This window comes from Stomoxys calcitrans, chromosome 2, assembly GCF_963082655.1.
Source record: "Stomoxys calcitrans chromosome 2, idStoCalc2.1, whole genome shotgun sequence".
Lineage (NCBI taxonomy): Eukaryota > Metazoa > Arthropoda > Insecta > Diptera > Muscidae > Stomoxys > Stomoxys calcitrans.
In genome coordinates, this window is record NC_081553.1 from 37,480,211 (window position 1) to 37,503,626 (window position 23,416).

General features: G+C 39.0%; 1 protein-coding gene across 1 annotated transcript in view; it reads left to right on the forward strand.

Moving 5' to 3' along the window:
- Nucleotides 1-23,416, forward strand: part of LOC106088077 (DNA polymerase alpha subunit B) — a 405,448-nt gene that overhangs the window by 334,582 nt on the left and 47,450 nt on the right. Inside the window, exon 3 of the mRNA XM_059362150.1 lies at nucleotides 19,257-19,330. Within this exon, the coding sequence (XP_059218133.1) occupies nucleotides 19,257-19,330 (74 nt within the window). The remainder of the gene's footprint in view (nucleotides 1-19,256; nucleotides 19,331-23,416) is intronic.

A 23,416-nucleotide genomic window follows, 5' to 3' on the forward strand; every position in this document is an offset into this window, starting at 1 on the left:
CACTGGACGCGAAGAAGGCATTCAATAGCCACAGATGGTCTGCCGTCCTCCAAGCGCTCAGAGAGAATTTTAATGTCCCGGCGTATCTGATTAATGAGAAGTTACTTATATTTTACTATCAGGATGGAACGAGTGAATATGTGATTACATCAGGAGCAGCGTAAGGATCCATACTTGGACCGTATCTTTGGAATGCTAGTTATGATGGAATACTTCGAACAAAAATGCCAGACGGAACTTTTTGTAGTAGGATATACTGATGTCATCGCTGCATTCATCACGGCAAGAGATATGGACTCCCACGGCTTGCAACTTGCCATGCAGAAGACGGAGTTGCCACTCCTAACGAAAAAACAAAACCCTGTGAAGACCGAGAGATCGGTCAAATATCTGGGGATGCGACTAGATACAAAGCTGTCCTATGCAGAGTAACTTCGGCATGCAACAACAAAGGCCGCTGGGATAACGGCGCAAACATAGATGGGTCTCTCCCCAGCCGGCTCAGACTCAATGGAGGCTTACAATAGCATGCTCCGCTATAGAAGTGAAATATGAGACCAGACAGTTCAGACAGCATGCCGAGCTGGTTATATCGGCCTTGTACTTTTCTAAAAAACCGGACAGTGCGTATACTCACCTTCTCTGTGGACATTCTAGGTGCAAATTTGCTGTTCATGTTCTTCAAATCGTTGCGGATGACGTCAATACTATTGGTGGTAGGATTTTCTATACCATTGTTTCGCTCCTTACAAGAGCGTCTTACGGGCCCATCGACTCAATCATGCTTTTTATACCCACCACCATGGGATGGGGTATACAAATCTAGTCATTCCATTTGTACTCCTTCGAAACATTGATCTGTGATCCTACAAAGTATATATAATCTTGATCGTCTGACATTCTGAGTCTGCCTGTCCGTCCGTCATGACAGCGATCGAACGCAACTTGAAATCTTGCACACATACTTCTTATTGATATAGGTCGTGGGGATTGCAAATTGGTCATATTGGTTCCGATTTGGACATAGCTCATATTTGGATATAGCCGCATGGTTCGAATCGGTCTATAACCTGATATAGCTCTTATATAAACCGATCTCTAGATTTGACTTCTAGAGTCCCCAGAAGTCGTAATTATTGTCCGATTGACCCGTAGTGTTCTGTTACGACTTCCACCAATCGTGACAAGTACAATATAATCCGAATCCGTCTAAACCTCATAACGCTCCCATATAAACCGATTTCTCGATTTGACTTCTTGAGCCATCAGAAGCCACAATTCTTGTCCGATTAAGCAGAAATTTTACACGTGCTGTTTTGTATGTAACCTGATATAGGTCCCATATAAACCGACCTCCCGATTTGACTTCTTGAGCCATCAGAAGCCACAATTCTTGTCCGATTAAGCAGAAATTTTACACGTGCTGTTTTGTATGTAACCTGATATATTTAGGTCCCATATAATCCCTTATCTTTGAGCTTAAGATTGAATCAGATATGTGAGAAATTTTCCCCTGTTCCTTTGCATTTCCTATTTTCAATTTTTCTTTATTTACCTTACATTCAATAAATAATTTTGCAATTATTGAACATTCAACCAACCGTTACATTTCATCCCACTCACTATTTTTCTTTCTTCTACTTATTGCTATTGTTGTTGTAGCTTGAAGCCATACAATTCCCACAATTTGACAACATAGAACACATAAAAACGTACACGCAAATGGGGTCCTGGGGTTGTGGCATAAAATTCCAAAATCTACACAATGTACTAAGCTATGCTTTGACTCTTTGTGCAAAATTCCACCTGTTGCGACCAACATGGTTGGCTGTCACTACCAACAATCGAGAACACAAAAGTCAGCCAAAGGGGCTAAAATAAGTTAAGAAAGAAGAAAGAAAAAATAGATACCTGAACATTGATAAAAGTTGACAATGACACAACAAAATGAAAATATTTCTATTTTCCCCGGGAAAGCTAGAGAGCAAGCTGCAAAACAAATCTTAGGGAAACATCAGAAGTGTGTATTTTCTACTTGATCTCCAACACGAATATACCATGCACTGGCCAGGCCAAGCCATAAGGACAGACAATAAAAACAGATTGAACTTAAAATTGCCAAACACTAGCAAACTAGGCATGACAAAAGTGTTTGTTTAACGTAAACAAATGTAACGCATTTCCGTTGAATTCACATTGGGTTTTTTTTTTTTTGTTTTCTCACATACACTCGAGAAAAAATCACATTTGAACATAATAAATGTTGGCATTTAAATGACTTATATGTAGAAACCTCTCTTAGATGGCTTATTTGTTTGAGTGTATGTTTGTAGTTTGTAGGTTCTTAAGTACCAACTGCATTAAATCCATGCTCTTAGTGACTGGTGGTGGCTGGTGTTCTTGCGCCGTATGTTTAACTTTGATGTCATTAAGTTTGCCATCTCCTCTCGTTCAAAGCATGTGATACTTAAGACAACTACAAGCTCACAATGAAACATATTAGCACAGTGGGAAGAATGCACTATAATACTGATAGAAAAAAGACGTTGCAAAATCACGCCTCAATGGTGTCGTTATCTTGAACAGGTGTTGTTGAAAATATTGTCAACATGCGGGGATGATTTTGTGAATTCGCATAGTTGATTTCATGCACCAGGGGCTGGATAGGTCCAGACTCGATTTCCAGCGTAGGGTTTACTTTAATGCAAATACCAATAATTCATGTAGACATTTAACAAACCAAACCCATTTATACTAAGGGAAATAATGGGGTGAAAAAGAAACAAAAACCGACATGACACGATTTTGACCTATTACTTATTATATAAAAAAACTCAGTTTAGTAGAAAATTAGTAAAAAATTGAAAATTATGCCTCAACCGGGACTCGAACCGCGGACCTTAGCAAGACGCACAAAAACTTTGTGCACTCTTTCAGAATGGTAGGTAAAATTTGTGCACTAGTCGTTGTCAGAATGTGAACAACTGTTGACAGTTTTGACGGTTTCGAACAAAACACTGTTGATGATTTATAAACATTGGTTGTTGATCTGATAACATCTGTGTATTGTTTAACTTGTTTAAACCAATGCTGTCAGCAGGGGCGTAGCCAGGATTTAATTTTGAGGGGGGGGGCCCACCCCACATTTTTTTTTTTTTTTTTCAAAATCGAAAATTGCCAAAATTCTTCTGTTCCTGTGAAATTGGTAAAAATACCTAAATTTTTTTTTTCAAAATTGTAGTCGCTATCGTGTGCAGGAACTGACCCATCCGCGGTATATTTGGTCATAATGTCAGAGCTAAATTTTTTAATAGCTTCGAACGCCAGACAATGGCAACAGCTTTTGCTGCTTAACGACGAAAAACATCCAAGAATAGAGCTGCCTTAGAAAAATTTTAGCTCGAGTTAGGAAAGAGGCGTAGCACTGAAATTTCCCCCGTCATGTTTTGGGGGAAATTGAGCCGGCAATTTTTTATATCCCAAAAATTAAACGAAAAAATTTCTCAAAATTCTTAGGAGTGAGATTTCTGGAACCCTTTTTAATGTCTTGTTGTATTTTATGATTCTATAAAAAAATATGGCAATAATCCTACTACTTTTGACAGCAGGTTCTATTTTATGCCAAAATCATTAAATCAAGCTTTCTTCACTAAATGCTCATAAAATATTGAAAAATTATTTTTGTTGTAGGGGCTTAGGAAATAATTTTTTTTTCAAAAATTGATAAAATTCAAAATATTTCAAAAATTGCCAGGTCAATATAAATACTCTAAATTATGACTATACTAGCATAAGCCCGGTCGCTTGGCTGCCCCCGTTGGAACACCCATTATCAAAATGTAACTGTAATTTAAATAGCTTTAGCTTTATCCGTATAGAAAGAACATTTTGTAAGTTTTGGTGTCTAAATTTAAAAGAAACAAGTAAAATCGTGCTTAGTTCGGCCGGGCCGAATCTTATATACCCTCCTCCATTGATCGCATTTGTCGAGTTCTATGCGCGGTATCTCTTTTTAGACAAACATAGAATATAGAATATTGAATATTGAAGCTATATCAAGTTATAGTCCGATTCGTACCATAAATGAATGCTGAACATTGTAGAAGTCATTGTGCAATATTTCAGTTTATTCGGATAAGAATTGCGTCTTGTAGGGGCTCAAGACACAGAATCGGGAGATAGGTCTATATGGGAGCTGTATCAAGCTATTGATCGATTCAGACCATATTAGTCACGTATGTTGAAGGTCATGAGAGAAGGCGTTGTACAAAATTTCAGCCAAATCGGTTGAGAATTGCGCCCTCAAGAGGTTCAACATGTCAAGATCCAAGATCGGTTTATATGGCAGCTATATCAGGTTATAGACCGATTTGAACCATACTTCGCACAGTTGTTGGAAGTGATACCAAAACACTATGTGCAAAATTTCAGTCAAATCGGATGACAATTTCGCCTTCTAGAGGCTCAAGAATTCAAGACCCAAGATCGGTTTATATGGCAGCTATATCAGGTTATGGACCGATTAGGACCATACTTCGCACAGTTGTTGGAAGTGATACCAAAACACCTCATGCAAAATATCAGTCAAAACGGACGAGAATTGCACCATATAAAGGCTCAAGAAGTCAAGACCCAAGGTCGGTTTATATGGCAGCTATATCAGGTTATAGACTGATTTGAACCAACCTTAGCACAGTTATTGGAAGTCATAACAAAAAACCTCATGCAAAATTTCAATCACATCGGATGTGAATTGCGCGCTCTATTGGCTCAAGAAGTCAAGATCCAAGATCGATTTATATGACAGCTATACCAGATTATGAACCGATTTGGATCATACTTAGCATAGTTGTTGGAAGTGCTAACAAAACACGTCGTGCGAAATTTCATTCCAATCGGATAAGAATTGCGTCCTCTAGAGGCTCAAGAAGTCAAGACCCAAGATCGGTTTATATGGCAGCTATATCAGGTTATGGTTCGATTTGAACCATACTTGGCACAGTTGAACAGAACACGTCGTGCAAAAGTTCATTCCAATCGGATAAGAATTGCGCTCTCTAGAGGCTCAAGAAGTCAAGACCCAAGATTGGTTTATATGGCAGCTATATTAAAACATGGACCGATATGGCCCATTTACAATCCCAACCGACCTACACTAATAAGAAGTATTAGTGCAAAATTTCAAGCGGCTAGCTTTACTCCTTCGGAAGTTAGCGGGCTTTCGACAGACAGACGGACAGACAGACGGACGGACAGACAGACGGACGGACAGACAGACGGACGGACAGACAGACGGACGGACAGATGGACGGACATGGCTAGATCGACATAAAATGTCGCGACGATCAAGAAGAGACCCCATAAAGTATATATGGGGTCTCAGACAAATATTTCGAGTAGTTACATACAGAATGACGAAATTATTGGGTTGCCCAAAAAGTAATTGCGGATTTTTCATATAGTCGGCGTTGACAAATTTTTCAACGGCTTGTGACTCTGTAATTGCATTCTTTCTTCTGTCAGTTATCAGCTGTTATTTTTAGCTTGCTTTAGAAAAAAAGTGTAAAAAAGTATATTTGATTAAAGTTCATTCTAAGTTTTATTAAAAATGCATTTACTTTCTTTTAAAAAATCCGCAATTACTTTTTGGGCAACCCAATAGTATACCCTATGGTATAGGGTATAAAAAGCCTCTAGTCGGACGATAAATACTGTCAAGGCGTAACTGAATCGCAATTTTGAGATCTTTAGCTTAATCCGTAAAGAAGGTACCATTTGGTACGTTTTAGTACCTTAATGTAAAAATTTCAAAAAAATCTTCAAGTCAGCCGTTACAAACTCCCAAGGTGTACCTGTAGATGTGCTGTCTTTCAAGAAAGTGCCACTATGTACGTTGCAGCACCAAAATGAACGAATATCAAAAAAAATTGTGCCTAGTGTGTAACTGTATTCTAAAATTCAGAGCTGTAGCTCAATCCGTAAAGATAGTGCCATATTGCACGCTTTAGTACCAAAATATGCGAATATCAATAACATTTTCTAGTCGTCCGGTACATACTGCCAAGATGTACCTGTATCCCAAATTTCAAATCTGTTGCTCAATCTACAAAGAAAGTACTAAATAGTACCAAATATAGTACTTTTTATTTCACTCCTGGTACTATTTCAACAATTCACATTTGGTACAACTTATCGTATATTTGTCAAGACTTTAATAATTTTTAACAATTTTTTTAATTTTACCCATTTCCGTTCACTGTAAAAGTTTTTTTTTTTTTTTTTTTTTTAATTCATTTTTATTAATGCTTTCTATCTTAGTATAGATATTTACATTATTATCGACATTATTTTGTATATTATAATTACTAATGGTGCCAACCCAGTGGTTGGCCCACGTATAAAATTTATTTATGCATCATTAAAGTGGAGTTAAAAATTTACAGTAGGTCTTGCGGTGCTTTTCTTTTGAGCCGCTTAAATGTTTCAGTGTTCCTCATCAGGTTTGTTGCTAGTGGGTTTGGATGTTGTTGAATTCTCAATTTATAATTTTGGAGTTGTGACAATACTTCTTCCTGGACAGTTTTTATATTTAATTCCTCGTGTAGTCGCTTATTAGTTATGTAGTATGGTGCACCTGCAATTTTGCGTAATGTTTTTGATTGTAGTTGCTGTAGTAGTTTGATTGTTGTATGTGAAGCGGTTCCCCATAGCTGGATACCGTATGTCCAGATTGGTTTTATAATGCATTTGTATATAAGTATCTTATTTTCTAAGGATAACTTGGAATTTGGTCCAATCAGAAAATTCATTTTTTGTAGTTGTATATCACAAGCTTTTCTTTTTATTTTTATGTGCGTTTTCCAAGTTAGTTTCTTGTCCAAGTATAGTCCCAGATATTTCGCCTCATTCGCCTGCGGGAGTTGGACTTCATTCATTTGAACTGGAGGGCAGTTTCCGTGGTTAAGTGTGAATGTTACGTGTATAGACTTAGTTTCATTTGGTTTTATACGCCAGTGTTTCAGCCACTCGCACAAAGTATTTAGGTAGGTTTGAAGCATATTGCTTGCTATTTGTGGATTTTTATTAACAGCTAGCACAGCGGTGTCATCAGCGAATGTACCCACCACTGCGTTCTCTGTCTGTGGTAGATCAGATGTGAACAAGATATATAAGATTGGGCCCATCACACTCCCCTGTGGTACCCCAGCTCTGACAGATTTTAAATCACTCATTTCATCGGCCTCTTGGACGAAGAACATTCTTTTTTGAATATATGATTTAATTAATAGATAGTAATTTATTGGAAGAAGTTTCCTTGCCTTGTAGAGAAGACCCTCATGCCATACCTTGTCAAAGGCTTGCGAGATGTCTAAAAATGCGGAAGTACAGTACTGCTTTGATTCAAATGCAGAATTTATGGTTTCCACTAATCTGTGGATTTGTTCAGTAGTCCCGTGATTCTTTCTAAATCCGAATTGATGATTTGGTATCAAGTTATTTTCCTCAATTATTGGCATTAATCTCTTAAGAAATAGAGATTCGAATACCTTTGAAATTATTGGCAGTAGGCTTATTGGTCGATATGATTTGACTTGATCGGATGGTTTTCCAGGTTTCTGGATCATTGTGACTTGGGCAACTTTCCATTGGGGCGGAATGAAGCAGCGCTTTAAACAGGCATTGAATATGAACGTAATGAAGTCAGTACCTTCTTTAGGGAGTTCTTTGAGTATTTTAGGGGTTATTAAGTCATAGCCAGGAGCCTTACCAGGTTTTAGAATCTTTATTGCATGTGAGACTTCGGCTTTTGAAATTTTCTTTATTGGCAGGTCAAGCTGATGAGGTTCATTTAAGAAAGTTTCCAAGCATTTGGGCGGTTCTTCCGAGCTATTTGGGGTGAAAACATCGTATAAATGATTGGCAAATGTGTAGGCTTTTTCTAAGTTGCTTTTTGTCCACGAGTTACCAGACTTTCGAATTGGGTAATTGATTTTTGGCTCATTTTTGAGTTTTTTCGTGATTTTCCATAGAGAATAGTCTGTTGACTTTGTTGGCCCAAGATTTTGGATTTCTTGTTCAATATGGTTATTATCTACGCATTTTAATAACTTTTGCAAATCTGCAGTTGCTTTATTAAGTTTTCGTTTGTTCTCTGGTGATTTTGTTTTTTGCCAACGTTTTTTCGCCTTGCGCTTTTCTTTAACTTTTCTCTGTATAAAGGCAGGGTATTTGTATGATTCTATGAAACTTTTCTTGGGTGTAGAGTTCCATGAAGCGCTCTGTATAGTTTGCACTAGGTGGTCTACGGCGTAAGAAATGTCTTGATCTGATTTTAAAGGTAAATTTTGATGTAATGTTTTGCTGACTAGGTAACGAAAATAATGCCAGTTTGTCTTATTATTGTGAAGTTTACATTTTTGATCTTGGGGTATATGCTGTGCGTGCAGTGATAGAAAGACTGGTGTGTGATCAGAAGACAGATCGTGGCTTGAAAAACATTTTTCGGAGCCAGCCGAAATCCCTTTGGAAACGCAGAAATCTATAAGATCTGGGGTTTTATTCAGATCTGACGGCCAATATGTTGGAGAATATGGTGAAATAACCCGAAGATTAAGTTCTTTTATAGCCCAGTATAACTGTCGGCCTTTCGGCGTATTAAGACGTGATCCCCATATTGTGTGCTTGGCATTGTAGTCTCCACAAGCTATGAATTTGCTTCCTAATGTCTTAAAGAAATTAATATAATTTTCTTTTTTGATGGTATGTTTTGGTGGACTATAGATTGATGACACTGTTAAAGATCCTTGCATGCTTTCTACTATGATGTTTGTTGCCTGAATTATATCGGAGCTGTAGTGGGTTCCTTGGTGATGCTTAATGGATTGCTTTATCAAGATTCCTGAACCACCACGTGCCATTCCAGATGGGTGCATAACGTGGTAAAAATCGTATTGGGGGATACAAAAGTGATGCTTGCTGGTAAAATGTGTCTCTGACACAAGAAGTATGTCTATTTGATTAGAAGACAAAAAGTTTTTCACTTCTAAGGTATGTTGTGCCAGACCGTTGGCATTCCAGAACACTATATTAAGAAAGTTCATTATTAGATTTGTGTTAATTTTGAAGTTAGACTCATAAGAAGGCTTGTCATCTGCTGCATAAGTGTTCCTAAATTGCTTAACATTTCATGTATTTCGGATACTTGCGGACTTCGATCCGTTTGAAGATTTTGTGGCTGAATTTGGGTGTTTTGTTGTGAGGTTTGCGGAAAATCTGTTCTTCTAGCAGCGCTTGAATATGTGGGGTTCGTCGTCAAAGTTCGGGTTTCAGGCTGTTGACTCTCTCTCGTGTTTCTAAGAGAGGGGTAATGTTGGGAGTAAATTTGCTTATAAATTGAACATCCTTTATAATTTGCTGGGTGATTACCATTACATAAGGCGCACTTTACCTCGTCTGCCCAGTTTTTGCGTTCGCATGATTTTGATTCATGGTGTCCAGCACACTTAATGCAGACTGATTTTTTCTTGCAATATGACTTTGTATGGCCGTATTGTTGACAGTTTGAGCATTGAGGGACTATTTTCTTAGGACGCGGAGGCTCAAATCTAATAACGCATGACATAAGTTTTGTTACGGAATATATATCTTTATTGTTGGGCTTGGTGCTCAATTCGACCTCAAACAGAGGAAGCGGAACCTTTGTATAACGACTTCTTATATTCCATATATTTTTGACTTCATGTCCAAGTTGGGAGAGCTCGTTTTTCAAGTCGTCTATATTTGCTGTTGAGTGCATATTTCGCAAGATTACTTTAAATCCCCTTTCAGATTTTGGTTTGTAAGTAAAGAACTCAGTGTTTTTCTTTTCTAGTTCACCAATAATTTTTTTATAAGTTTCGTGGTCTTTTGGCATTATCTTGACCTGTTCATTTCGCAGGGTTTTTATTTCAAATTGGTTTGGAACAGTTTGTTTTAGCATGGATATTAAAGGTTGTATGTTAGCAACCTTCTCAACAAATATAGGCGGAGGTTTGTAAAGAATTTGAGGCGGATTAGAGTTGGGTTGAGACCCGTCGTCATTATCCAGATCCGCATATTGGTTGGCAGTTTGAGGAGTCTTACTCAACCAATATTTTTGGGTAGTGGCTTGTTTTTTGGTGTTATTATTAATAACATGCTCTGGGCTTTCGTTTGCTCGCTTGTTTCGTCTGACTGTTTGCCATTCGTAGGGCGATGCTACTGCACTGTTGCAGTTTTCGGAAGAATTTGGAGGTTGAGAATCAAAACGACCTATTTCTTGTTGGAGCTCTTCTTCATCTGTCTCAAATGATTCAGTTTGCTTGTTGAGTTTGAACTTTAAAGATTCAACATCTCTTTGGAGTTGACCACAAAGCCTTTCATATCTTTCATTCCTTTCAGACAGTTCGGCGTTTATCTTTTCTAGTTCTTGTAATTTGTTCAAGCGGAAAGAGCCAATGCTGTTGCGGGGGGTTAATGACCCTGTATTCATAGTGTATTTGATCTAACACCGGGTGACTCACGTCGATAATTCAGTACTAGTGTATAGCAAGGACACACACCATTTATACTACATTATCCAACCGATATAGATCTCGACAACTACTTTCAGATGCAACCCTGTTAAATAAGGTGTTGGGTAAATGCAACTCGTAGCCAGTATTTGGGTAGAAGAGAACAGCTGATACCGTCAAATTTATTGACAAAGTATACTGCTGACAGACCGTGATATTTGTCTCTGTTGTTCCTTCCAGTGGATTTTATATTAATTTATTGCCTTTGGGCTTAATTTAAAACGAAGTTAATTTGTAAATTGCGTGTCACTCACCGCCGTTTACGTCTATAATTGAGTGAAGGGGTGTTCCTGAGGAATCCAGCTCCAATACAACAACCATCCACTTACAACAAAACGCCTCCAACAGTGATGTATGTTTGTTTTTGTCGCAGCAACCAGAAACACGTCCGTCCGGTAAGTAAATGTAAATGTAAAAATGTAAAAGTAAATGAGCTATTTCGTACTTTTTGGTACCAAAATGTACGATTTGTTAAAAAATCACTTAGTCAGCCAACATATATTTCTTTGGAGAATCAACATGTTAAATTTCAGAGATCAATTTCAGAACGGATTGTACCTCAAGGAAAGTATGAATGAATGAATGGTACCAAATACGGTACTAAACGTACGGTTCTTTCGTTTCCATTACTATTTTCCATATTTTTTCCAACTATCCCCTTTATTACGCCACAAGAATAATTAAAGCCAAATTTCGAAGTTCCAGCTCTACCCGTTCGCCCTATGTAAAGTTTACCTATGTCGCATCTTTTTTGATACTTTTTTGTTCGTAAACGTCCAAAAGTCCAAAAACTGGTTTGGCATCCCAATTTAGCTGGCCATGGTGTACATAAATTCCAAAATTCATTGTTCTAGCTGAATTAAGAAAGAAGGTAAAAAGTACCAATTGCTGTATTAAACGTACTAGTTTTACCACTACCGGTCCTAGTTTGGGAAATTGTTGTCACCAAATCTTAGTTTTTCGAGACGCTCTTTAATTTGAGCCCAAAATCCTAATTTTAGACCCATCCGTTCGCGTTAGCTAAAAAGTCAACACTGACAGTCCCTGGCTGTCAGTATTGACAGCGTCGATTTTTTATGGGTGCACATGAACGAAGAGCAAGAAAAAACCATTAACAATTTGAAAATATTCTCTTCCCCGTCTAAAATCAAAACCTCTCCCACTGTATATTAGCCCATAACTCAAAGCACAGTGCAAATAGTTGCAGTAGTTCCTACAACAGCAGCAATGACTACAATGACAACACGATGATGTTGCTGGATTGTGTGTTGTGTTATGTTTTTATGTTTTTGAGCGCGGGAGCAAAATATCATTTCTAAATCAGTTTTAAATGTTATAGATGTGCTGAAGACGCTGTACAAGCTCCTGCAGGATGTCACTAGTGCTGCCAACCGCCGTTGATACATCGGCGATTGTTAGGCATAACAAAGCTACAACCAACTCTCGGCCATGTGTTCTACAACATACATGTTTTTGAAGCACTCATTGTGCTTGAAGTTATGTCCAGTGTTCTCCCCAGTTGCATGTATGTAGAAAATGTTGGCGATGCCAATCATTAGAATGTTTTCTGCCACTGCTGATGCTAGAGTGCTGCTACTGCAATCAAAGCTGACCAACAAACTGCTGTGGCTACTTGTCCAGCTTACGACTACGAGAGAGTAATCCTTTTGTTGTTGGTTGTAAATGGAGCTTCTTCTTCCGTTCTAACCAGAAGGCCAGTCAGCATTGCAATGTGATTTTTGAAACGTCATCTCAATGCATTTTGGCCAAAGTTTTCGCAATTTCGATTGTTTGCAAATGCGTTTTCATGTTTTGCTCTTTTTCTTGTGAGACATTCAAAGCCTTTGGGATGTTGTAAACATTTTAATGCATATTTTGCTTAATCTTTTTTTACCCACCACCATGAGATGTGGGGTTTACTAATCTAATCATTGCGTTTGTAACATCTCGAAGTATTGAAGCGCAACCCCATAGAGTTTACATTTCTATTGTGTCCTTATTCAGAATCGACCTAGCCATGACCGGTCGTCCGTCCCTCCATCTGTCGAAATCATGATAGCGGTTGAATGCCTTAAGCTATCCTTTTGAAATTTTACACAGTTTCCTCTTATTGATGGGGGTCGTGGCCGATTGTAAATGGGCCATATCGGTGCGGATTTGATATAGCTTCCGATCTCCCGATTTGACCTCCTAAGCCCTCATAAGCCGCAATTGTTGTACGATGTACGATGTCCTAATTTGACATCCTAAGCTCCTGAAAACCATAATTTTTGTCCGATTTGACTACAATTTTGCGCGTAGTATTCTGTTATGACTTCAACCAATATCCTGATATAGCTCCCATATAAACCGATCTCCCGATTTGACATCCTGGGTTCCTGGAAGGACACATGGACGAACAGCAGATGTCTCATTTCATGGACATACTGACGATGGGAAGACTGACGCAGGTAAGTGTGACGAAGGACAAACAAACGATAGATAGACCGACGAAGTACAGCAAATAAAAGGAAGGCTGACGAAGGTCAGACGGACATGACTAAATCCGAACGTGATGCTGCTTTGGAATGGCGGACGATGGACGTAAAGACAAACTGACAAAGGATAGACAAACGAAGGGCAGGCAAAAGAAGAACAGATAAACGAAGGCAAACTGACGAATGATGGACGTACGAAGAACAAACTGACGAAGGACAGACGCGCGAAGGATAGATTAACGAAAGATAGATGAATGAAGGAACAGCAGACTGACGAACTACAGGCGGACGAAGGACAGACGGATATGACTAAATCCGAAAGTGATGCTTCTTTGGACTAACGGACGATGGACATAAAGACAAACTGAATGACTTCCAACAACTGTGCCAAGTACGTTTCAAATCGGTCTATAACCTGATTATAGCTCCCATATAAACCATTATTCCAATTTGACTTCTTGAGCCCTTATAAGCCGATTTGGCTAAAATTTTGCACGTAGTCTTCTGTTATGACTTCCAACAACTGTGTCAAGCACGGTCCAAATCGTTTCTTAACCTAATATTGCTCCCATATAAACCGATCTCCCGATTTGACATCTTGAACCCTTGGAAGCCCCAATGTTTGTCCAATTTGGCTAAAACACTGCAAGTAGTGTTCTTTTACGACCTCTAACAACTATCCTAAGTACGGTTCAAATGGGTCTATAACCTGACATAGCTCTTATATAAACCGATCTCTCATTTTCACATTTGAAGCCCCAATTTTTGTCCAATTTGGCTAAAATTTTGCATGTAGTGTTCTGTTACAACTTTCAACAACTTTCAAGTATGGTCCAAACCGGTATAAAACATGATATAGCTCCCATGTTAACCGATCTCTCGATTTCACATCTTCAGCGTCTGGAAGCCGCAATTTTTGTCTGAAAAGGCTAAAATTTTGCGCGCAGTGTTCTCTCACCACTTCCAAAAACAGAACAGACATATGAAGGACAGATGGACCAAGCATAGACAGACGGGCGAGGGACGAACTGGACTACTGGCGAAGAAAGCACCGATGAATGAAAGACTGACGAAAGACACGCTGACAAATGGCTGACTGACGAAGGACAGACGCACAAAAGTCGGACGGACGAAAGATAGAATGATGAAAGATGAACGAATGACTGAGAACACACGAACGAAGGACACATGGATGAACAGCAGATGTCTTATTTCATGGACGCACAAAAGTCGGACGGACGAAAGTCAGACGAACGAAAGATAGAATGATGAAAGACAGACGGTAGAGGGACACACGGAAGAAGGACAGATGGACGAATGACTGAGAACACACGAACGAAGGACACATGGACGAACAGCAGATGTCTCATTTCATGGACATACTGACGATGGGAAGACTGACGCAGGTAAGTGTGACGCAGGTAAGGACAAACAAACGATAGATAGACCGACGAAGTACAGACAAATGAAAGGAAGGCTGACGAAGGACAGACTGACGAAGAACAGACAAACGAAGGAAACTGACGAAGGTCAGACGGATATGTCTACGGATAAATCTGAAAGTGATGCTGCTTTGGAATGGCGGACGATGGACATGAAGACAAACTGACAAAGGATAGACAAACGAAGGACAGACAATAAAAGAACAGACAAACAAAGGCAAATTGACGAATGATAGACGTACAAAGAACAAACTGACGAAGGACAGACGCGCGAAGGACAGATTAACAAAAGACAGAAGGATGAAGGAACGGCAGACTGACGAACTACAGACGGATATGACTAAATACAAAAGTGATGCTGCTTTGGACTGACGGACGATGGACATAAAGACAAACTGAAGAAGGACAGACATACCAAAGACAAGCTGATAAAGGACAGGCGGATTAAGACAGAGTGACGAAGGACAGACTGACAAAAGAAAGGCTGACAAAAGTCATTTTGACGAAGGATAGACGGGCAAAGGACAGGCGGACATGACTAAATCCGAAAGTGATTCAGCTTTGGACTGACGGACAATGGACCTAAATACAAACTGACTAAAGACAGACATACAAAAGACAGACGGAAGAAGGACAAACGGATGAAGAACAGACTGACAAAGAACAGATGAAAGAAAGACAGACAAACGACAGACTGGCGAAAGGACGAAGGACAGACGGATGAAGTAAATACGGAAGAAGAACAGACCGACGAAGAATAGACTGACCAAAGAGAGGCTGACAAAAGTCAATCTGACGAAGGATAGACGGACGAAGGACCGACGGAGGAAGGAGAGATGGGCGTTGGACAGACTGGACTACTGACGAAGGAACGACCGACGAATGAAAGACTGACGAAGGATAGGTTGATGAATAGCAGACTGACGAAGGACAGACCCACGAGAGACTAACGGACGAAAGATAGACAATCGAAGATGAACGAATGACCCACTGACGGAGGAGACACGAAAGAAGAACACACGGACGAACGACAGATTGACGATGGACATACTGACGATAGGAAGACTGACGAAGGACAGACAGAAGAAAGACAGCCGGACGCAACTAAATCCAAAAATGATGCTGGTTTGGTCTGACGGACGATGAACGTAAGGGCAAAGATGGTCGAAGGACAGACTGGTCAAGGACAGAGTGACGAAGGACAGACGGACGAAGTAAACACAGAAAAGAACAGACCAACGAAGGACAGACAGGCGAAGACTGACAAAGGTCATTCTGATGAAATATAGAGAGGCGATAGACAGATGGACGAAGAACACGGAAGGGCCAAGGACAGACAGACAGAGGAAAGACAGACGGACGCAACTAAATCCGAAAGTGATGCTGGTTTGGTCTGACGGACGATGAACACAAAGATGGTCGTAGAACAGGCTGGTCAAGGAGAGAGTGACGAAGGACAGACGGACGCAGTAAACACAGAAAAAAACAGACCAACGAAGGATAGACAGGCGAAGACTGACAAAGGTCATTCTGACGAAATATAGAGAGGCAATAGACAGATGGACTAAGAACAGACGGACCAAGGACAGAAAGACAGAGGAAAGACAGACGGACGCAACTAAATCCGAAAGTGATGCTGGTTTGGTCTGACGGACGATGAGCGTAAAGGCAAAGATGGTCGTAGGACAGACTGGTCAAGGACAGAGTAACGAAGGACAGACGGACGAAGTAAACACAGAAAAAAACAGACCAACGAAGGACAGACAGGCGAAGACTGACAAAGGTCATTCTGACGAAATATAGAGATGGACGAAGAACACGGAAGAAGGACAGACGGACTAAAAACAGGCGGATCAAGGACAGACAGACGAAGGACAGACGGATGAAGTAGAGACAAACGAAGGGTAGATTGGTGAAGGACTGAGTGACGAAGAACAGACGGACGAAGTAAACACAGAAAAGAACAGACAGACGAAGACTGACAAAGTTCATTCTGACGAAATATAGACAGGCGAAGGACACACGGACGGAGGACACACGGACGAAGGACACACGGACGAAGGACAAACGGACGAAGGACAAACGGACGAAGGACAAACGGACGAAGGACACACGGACGAAGGACACACAGTCGAAGGTGACACGGAAGAAGGACAGACGGACTAAGGACAGACGGACCAAGGACAGACAGACGAAGGACAGACGGGCGAAGAACAGACTGGACTACTGACAAAAAAAACCGACGAATGAAATACTGATGAAGGACAAATGTACGAGAGGCAGGCTGACGAAGGACAGACGCTCGAAGGACGCACGGAAGAAGAACAGATGGACGAATGATAGACTGACGGAGGACACACGAACGAAGGACACACGAACGAAGGACACACGAAGGAAGGACACACGGATAAACGACAGACTGACCATCGGAAGACTGACGAAGGAAAGGATAAGAATAACGAAGAAAAGGGTGACGAAAGACAGACGAACCAATGACAGACAACCGAAGGAAAGACCGACGAATGAAAGATTGACGAAATACAGACGAACGGAGGAGGACAGAAGAAGGACAGACGGACGAATAATAGATAACCGAAAGAAAGACTGAGGAAGGAAGGACTGACGAAGGACATGACTAAATTGAGGCACAAAATGATGCTGCTTTGGACTAAGGGCTGACGAAGTACAGACGAACGGAGTAGAGATGGAAGAAGGACAAACGGACGAATGACAGAGAAACCGAAGGAAAGACCGAGAAAGGAAGGACATGACTAAAATGAGTCGGAAAGTGATGAAATACAGACGAACGGTGAAGATACGGAAGAAGGACAGACTGACGAATGACAGATAACCGGAGAAAAGACCGACAAATGAAAGACTGACAAAATACTGACAAACGGTGGAGAGACATAAGAAGGCCAGCCGGACGAATAATAGACAACCGAAGAAAGACTGAGGAAGGAAGCGCATGACTAAAATGAGGGAGAATGTGATACTGCTTTGGACTGAGGGACGATGGACAGACAGACGAAGTACAAACGAACGGAGTAAAGATGGAAGAGGGACAAACAGACGAATGACAGACAACCGAAGGAAAGACCGAGGAAGGAAGCACGTGACTAAATTGAGTCAGAAGTGACGAAGTACTGACGAACGGTGGAGAGATGGAGGAAGGACAGACGGACGAAGGACTGACAACCGAAGGAAAAACTGAGGACGCAAGGACTAACGAAGGACATGACTAAATTGAGTCAGAAAGGGATGCTGCTTTGGACTGAAGGACGATGGACGGACGGACCGAAGGACAAAGGAGGAGTGACATATGGACATAACTCAATCGACTCATAAAATGCGTTGATTATACTTTTATATACTCTACAGTAAATCAAACTCTATTATAATACCCTGTACCTTAGTTATGATGGAAGTTTTTATTAATGTTTGTATGAATCATCATTAAGCTGCTAAAATTTGTATTAAATTCTACATAATTAAAATCTCTCCATACATATTTGTGTTAAATTATCATTTAATTCAAAAACTTTATTTAAGATTATACTTAAGAAATCAATGCTTATCCCCAGCCTGCCAACACTATTTTATAAGCAATGGCAGACATGCGATTCGTTGGCATTTAAACTTCAAACATACACATGGATTATCTATCTAATCTGTTCCTTATAACTTCTCCAATAAACGACAGGTGTTAATTTTTCTTTAAATCCTTTGGGCCAATCCCAACTAAGAAGCAGATGTGAGTGCAGCAATTCAAAGAAGGCATAATAAAGCATACAACACTGGGCTACAAATAAAAATTTTAAAATTCAAAAGTTAAATTAAAATAAAAACGTTTTATAAAAAATGTGTAGAAGCTCAAAATTAAAAAAAAAAATCTGTAAATTGCTTCGTCGCATGAATCAAATGGCTGTTACAGACCATTTGATTCATTAGCCGAACTCAGAATAAATTTTTCTGTAAAAATCTTGTTTCTCAAGAAAATTTTGACAAAACTTTAATTTCTATAAAAATTTAAAAATTTTATTTCCGTTGTAAATGGTTAAGAAATAAAATTTCAATACAAAATATTTTAATAAAAAATTTAAAAAATTTTATTTTTGTAAAAATTTTATTTTTGTAAAAATTTTATTTTTGTAAAAATTTTATTTTTGTAAAAATTTTATTTTTTTTTTAATTTTTTTTTTTGTACAATTTTTTTTTTTTTTTTATAAAATTTTTATTTCTATACAAAATTTGGTCAAATATTATTTCTTAAAAAAATTTTTCAGAATTTTATTTTTTAGAAAAATCTGTTTCTTTTGTTCCGTAGTGTTTTTGAAACCTTTCGATGATTTTTCATTTTGTTTTGATCGCAATTTGTAGGCATTTTTTGTGCATTTTCATGTTTATTTGCTCGCTCGCTTGCCCCAAAGACCAGACCAGAAGTGAAATGAATTGTGAAAATGTTTGTTCTTCATGACTTTGGAATTGTTAGCTTGTCCATGCGTATTTATGAATGTTTAGCAATTCTATTTGATTCCCTCTTCTTAGACTTCCTTCCAGTTGGCTTTATCTCTATGGCACAGGCGGCTGATAGAGTAGCATTTCATATTTTCTGCTTTAATGCTGCAATCTATTGCGAACAATGGCGGTGTGTGTTGTGATAATGTTTTTGCTAACTTTATGCAGTCATTGATTTGTTCATTATTCATTTGTTATATCTGTCTTTTCCGCTTCTATCGTTTCAGGCTAAAAGTGCTTTGGCCAGAACACCTGCTCGCCAGAATGATGCGCTCTTCAGTCCAGCCAGTTATTCACCTATGTAAGTACGAGCTTTTGTCAAGCCCTAAAATTAAGTCAAAATATAATTTTCATAGAAAATATTTTTAGATGAAAATTTTTATGGATAATTATGTCAACAAATTTTATTTCGAAAGTGAATATTATCAAAATTTTATTTTTAGAGAAAATTTTGTCTTTATTCTATCTCTGGAAAAGATTTTCTCGCCAATTTTTTTTTTTTTAATTTTAAAACATTTTGTAAATAAGTCCAGTTTTGGGGGTGTTTTGTGGTTGGGATGTACTTCCAGACACTTGACCTTGAAATTTGGTATCAATTTTGTGCTCCACTCTAAAATAGCTTCCATTTGAAACCCATATTGTCATGTTCAGTATATATTGGGTTGCCCAAAAAGTAATTGCGGATTTTTCATATAGTCGGCGTTGACAAATTTTTTCAACGGCTTGTGACTCTGTAATTGCATTCTTTCTTCTGTCAGTTATCAGCTATTACTTTTAGCTTGCTTTAAAAAAAAAATTTTAAAAAAAGTATATTTGATTAAAGTTTATTCTAAGTTTTATTAAAAATGCATTTACTTTCTTTTAAAAAATCCGCAATTACTTTTTGGGCAACCCAATAGTATGTCCGAAATGGCGCGGGGGGTGTTTTTGGGCATGAAGCGGCCCACCAAAAACTTGGCCAAAAATTGAATATGATATTTCTTTTCTACTCTCAAAGACCGTTCCTTTGAATCCAATATTGGAGCATTTATCCTTTTAGTGCGTTTTTGGGTATGGGGTAGCTTCTTCAGGTACCCCACCCCAAGTTGGGATATCAAAACTTTTGTTTTTCGTTTACTATAAGAGTTCAAACAAAATTTGGCCTGAATCGGCCTATACATCATCGATATCTGTTTTTTTTTTTTAAATAAGGGTCGAAAGGGGGCGGACCCTCCCTTTTCAGATATCAACAAATGAAGTACCCCATTTCGAAATCAAATTTTTTTTAATACTTTTCAATTGAGCCCCATGCTGTCCCGATCGGTTCACTTTTATTTTTGTGTATTGCTTTTGAGATAAGGGGCAGGGTCCGCCCATCTTCTGATATCAACAAATTTTATAGGTTAGGTTGGGGTCAGGCTTAAGTGGCAGTCTGCCATCAGACTCAGACATTTTCGTCCATTGTGTGGTATCACAATCAGAAGAAGGAAGATGCATTCTACTTCCCACCGTTGAACCATCCAGATCGCTTTAAAAGCCCAATAACTTGCGAATGTTGACATCCGCTAAATTAGACAGGTTCACAAAGAACCTAAAGTGGAACTCCTTCTGACTGCTAGTGCGGGACACACACACAGAAGGTGTTCTATAGTCTCTTCTTCTTCGTTGTCCTCACAGCTTCTGCAAAAGTCGTTGCTTCAGTCTGTCAGCATGTTTTCCGATTAGACAGTGACCTGTCATGATGGACACAATGACAGAGATGTCTATTCTAGCCAATGACAGCAAAGCGGTAGACTTCTTCAAGTCTAGATTAGGCCACATAGTTTTGGAATACTCACAGCCCCCTCTTTGTGACCATCTATCATACGTTGTCCTTCGGGTCTGGTCCTAAAAACTTAGCTTACATGTCGCTAGAGGCATACACACAGATTCCAGTATCCCTGGAATGTGTAGAGTAGTTCCTAGTCTCGCAAGCTCGCCCGCTTTACAGTTCCCTGGGATATCTCTGTGACCCGGCACACAGAACAGGAGAATTTTGACCTGTCCAGCCATCCCGTTGAGAGATCTGTGACAGTCGAGGGCGGTTTTTAACATAAGTCACTGTGTCAAATTTTGAGCGAAATCGGATTATAAATGTGCATTTTATGGGGTCAAGACTTTAAATTAAGAGATCGGTCTATATGGCAGCTATATCCAAATCTGGACCTATCTGAGCCAAATTAAAGAAGGATGTCGAAGGGGCTAACGTTTATGGGCCCAAATCCTTAAATCGAGAGATCGGTCTACATGGCTATATCCAAATCTGGAACGATCTGGGCCAAATTGAAGAGGAATATCGGTGGGCCTAACAAAACTCAGTGTCTCGAATTTTGGCAAAATCGGACAATAAATGCGCCTTTTATGGACCCAAAACCTTAAATCGAGAGATCGTCTATATGGCAGCTATATCCAAATCAGGACCGATCTGGGCCATATTGGGCACACAACTCACTGTCTCAAATTTCAGCAAAATCGGATAATAAATGTGGCTTTTATGGGCCTTAGACCCTAAATCGGCAGATCGATCTATATAGGGGTTATATCAAGATATAGTCCGATATAGCCCATCTTCGAACTTAACCTGCCCATGGACAAAAAAAGAATCTGTGCAAAGTTTCAGCTCAATATTTCAATTTTTAAAAACTGTAGCGTGGTTTCAACAGGCAGACGGACATGGCTAGATCGTCTTAGATTTCAACAGCGATCAAGAATATATATATTGGGTTGCCCAAAAAGTAATTGCGGATTTTTTAAAAGGAAGTAAATGCATTTTTAATAAAACTTAGAATGAACTTTAATCAAATATACTTTTTTTACACTTTTTTTCTAAAGCAAGCTAAAAGTAACAGCTGATAACTGACAGAAGAAAGAATGCAATTACAGAGTCACAAGCTGTGAAAAAATTTGTCAACGCCGACTATATGAAAAATCCGCAATTACTTTTTGGGCAACTCTATACTTTATGGGGTCGGAAATGGATATTTAGATGTGTTGCTAACTAAATGACAAAATGTATATAACCCCATCCTTCGGTGGTGGATATAAACATTTCTTGTGTAGAGATTGGTCTGGAAGGAGCAATAGCCTATATAGTTTTTTTACATGACAAGTGGTCGGAAACTCTCCCTTACCCCAAAATCACCATCCAAAAATAAAAATGAATTTTTTATAAAAAATTTTGTTTTAATTTTTTTGTTTGTTCTTGGATTAACCAGCTGAGACCTATGTTTTTTTTAGTTCCTCATTCTATTTCAAAACAAAACACTAAATACACTTTAAAGAGTCTTGGCAATATTGGTGTGTTAATTGTATAAGGGGCGGGCTGCAATGATCGCGATTTCGACCTTTGCCAAAGGGCTCATCAGATTGCGCTGCCAACAAAAAAACACCCATTAGTGTTTGCGACCCCCTTTTGACATGGTTCCATTTATTTGAAAATAATTTATATTCGTATTTAGATTTCAAGTACCTTTCATTACAATCTGATATATTGTTCCGTTTGGTATACAAGTCCAGTTGTGGTATAATTTTGGGATGGGGCAACCCCATTGGAATTGAACCAAATTTTTATATAGGTTTCCTATTTTACTCTGAAATTCGTTTCATTTAAGTCTCATATTGTCCCGTTCGGTGTACATGTCTATTTGGGGCATAATTTTGGGGTGGATCAACCCGCCCTGGATTAGACCCCAATAGCAATCCAAAAAAAAAGTACATCGATCGGGATAATATGGGCCTTAAATAAAAGGTATTCGGGGGTAAAATTAGATTTTAAAATTAAAAATTGGGTCCCAGTACCTAGGGGCCATCCTGACACAGAAACTCCCTCAAACAAAGGCATATAGAACAATCATGACAATGCAACGATCGCGATTTCGCCCTTTGCCAGTGAGCTCATCAGATTGCAATGCCACAAAAAAAAATGTTTTAGTAAAAACTTGCTGCCCCGATAGAGTTCGCTACACCCATTCTTCTGACTTGGTCCATATTTGAAGATATTTTATATTCGTATTTAGCTTTCAACTATATTTCTCATATATCTCATATATTGTTCCGTTTTGTATACAAGTCCATTTGGGACATAATTTTGGGATAAGCGACTCCCGTAATTGACCCAAATTTGTATATTAGTTTCGTATTTTACTCTCAAATACGTCGCTTGAGTCCCATACTGTCCCGTTCGGTGTACATATCCATTTGGAACATAATTTTGGGATGGGGCGACCCGCCCTGGATAAGACCCAATTTTTATGTCAGTTTCGTATTCTACTATATATATAGTATATTTCGTTGGAATCCCATACTTTCCCGATTAGTCTACATGTCCGTTTGGGGGAGTTTTCTTGGGTAGGGCAGGTCCACTAGACTT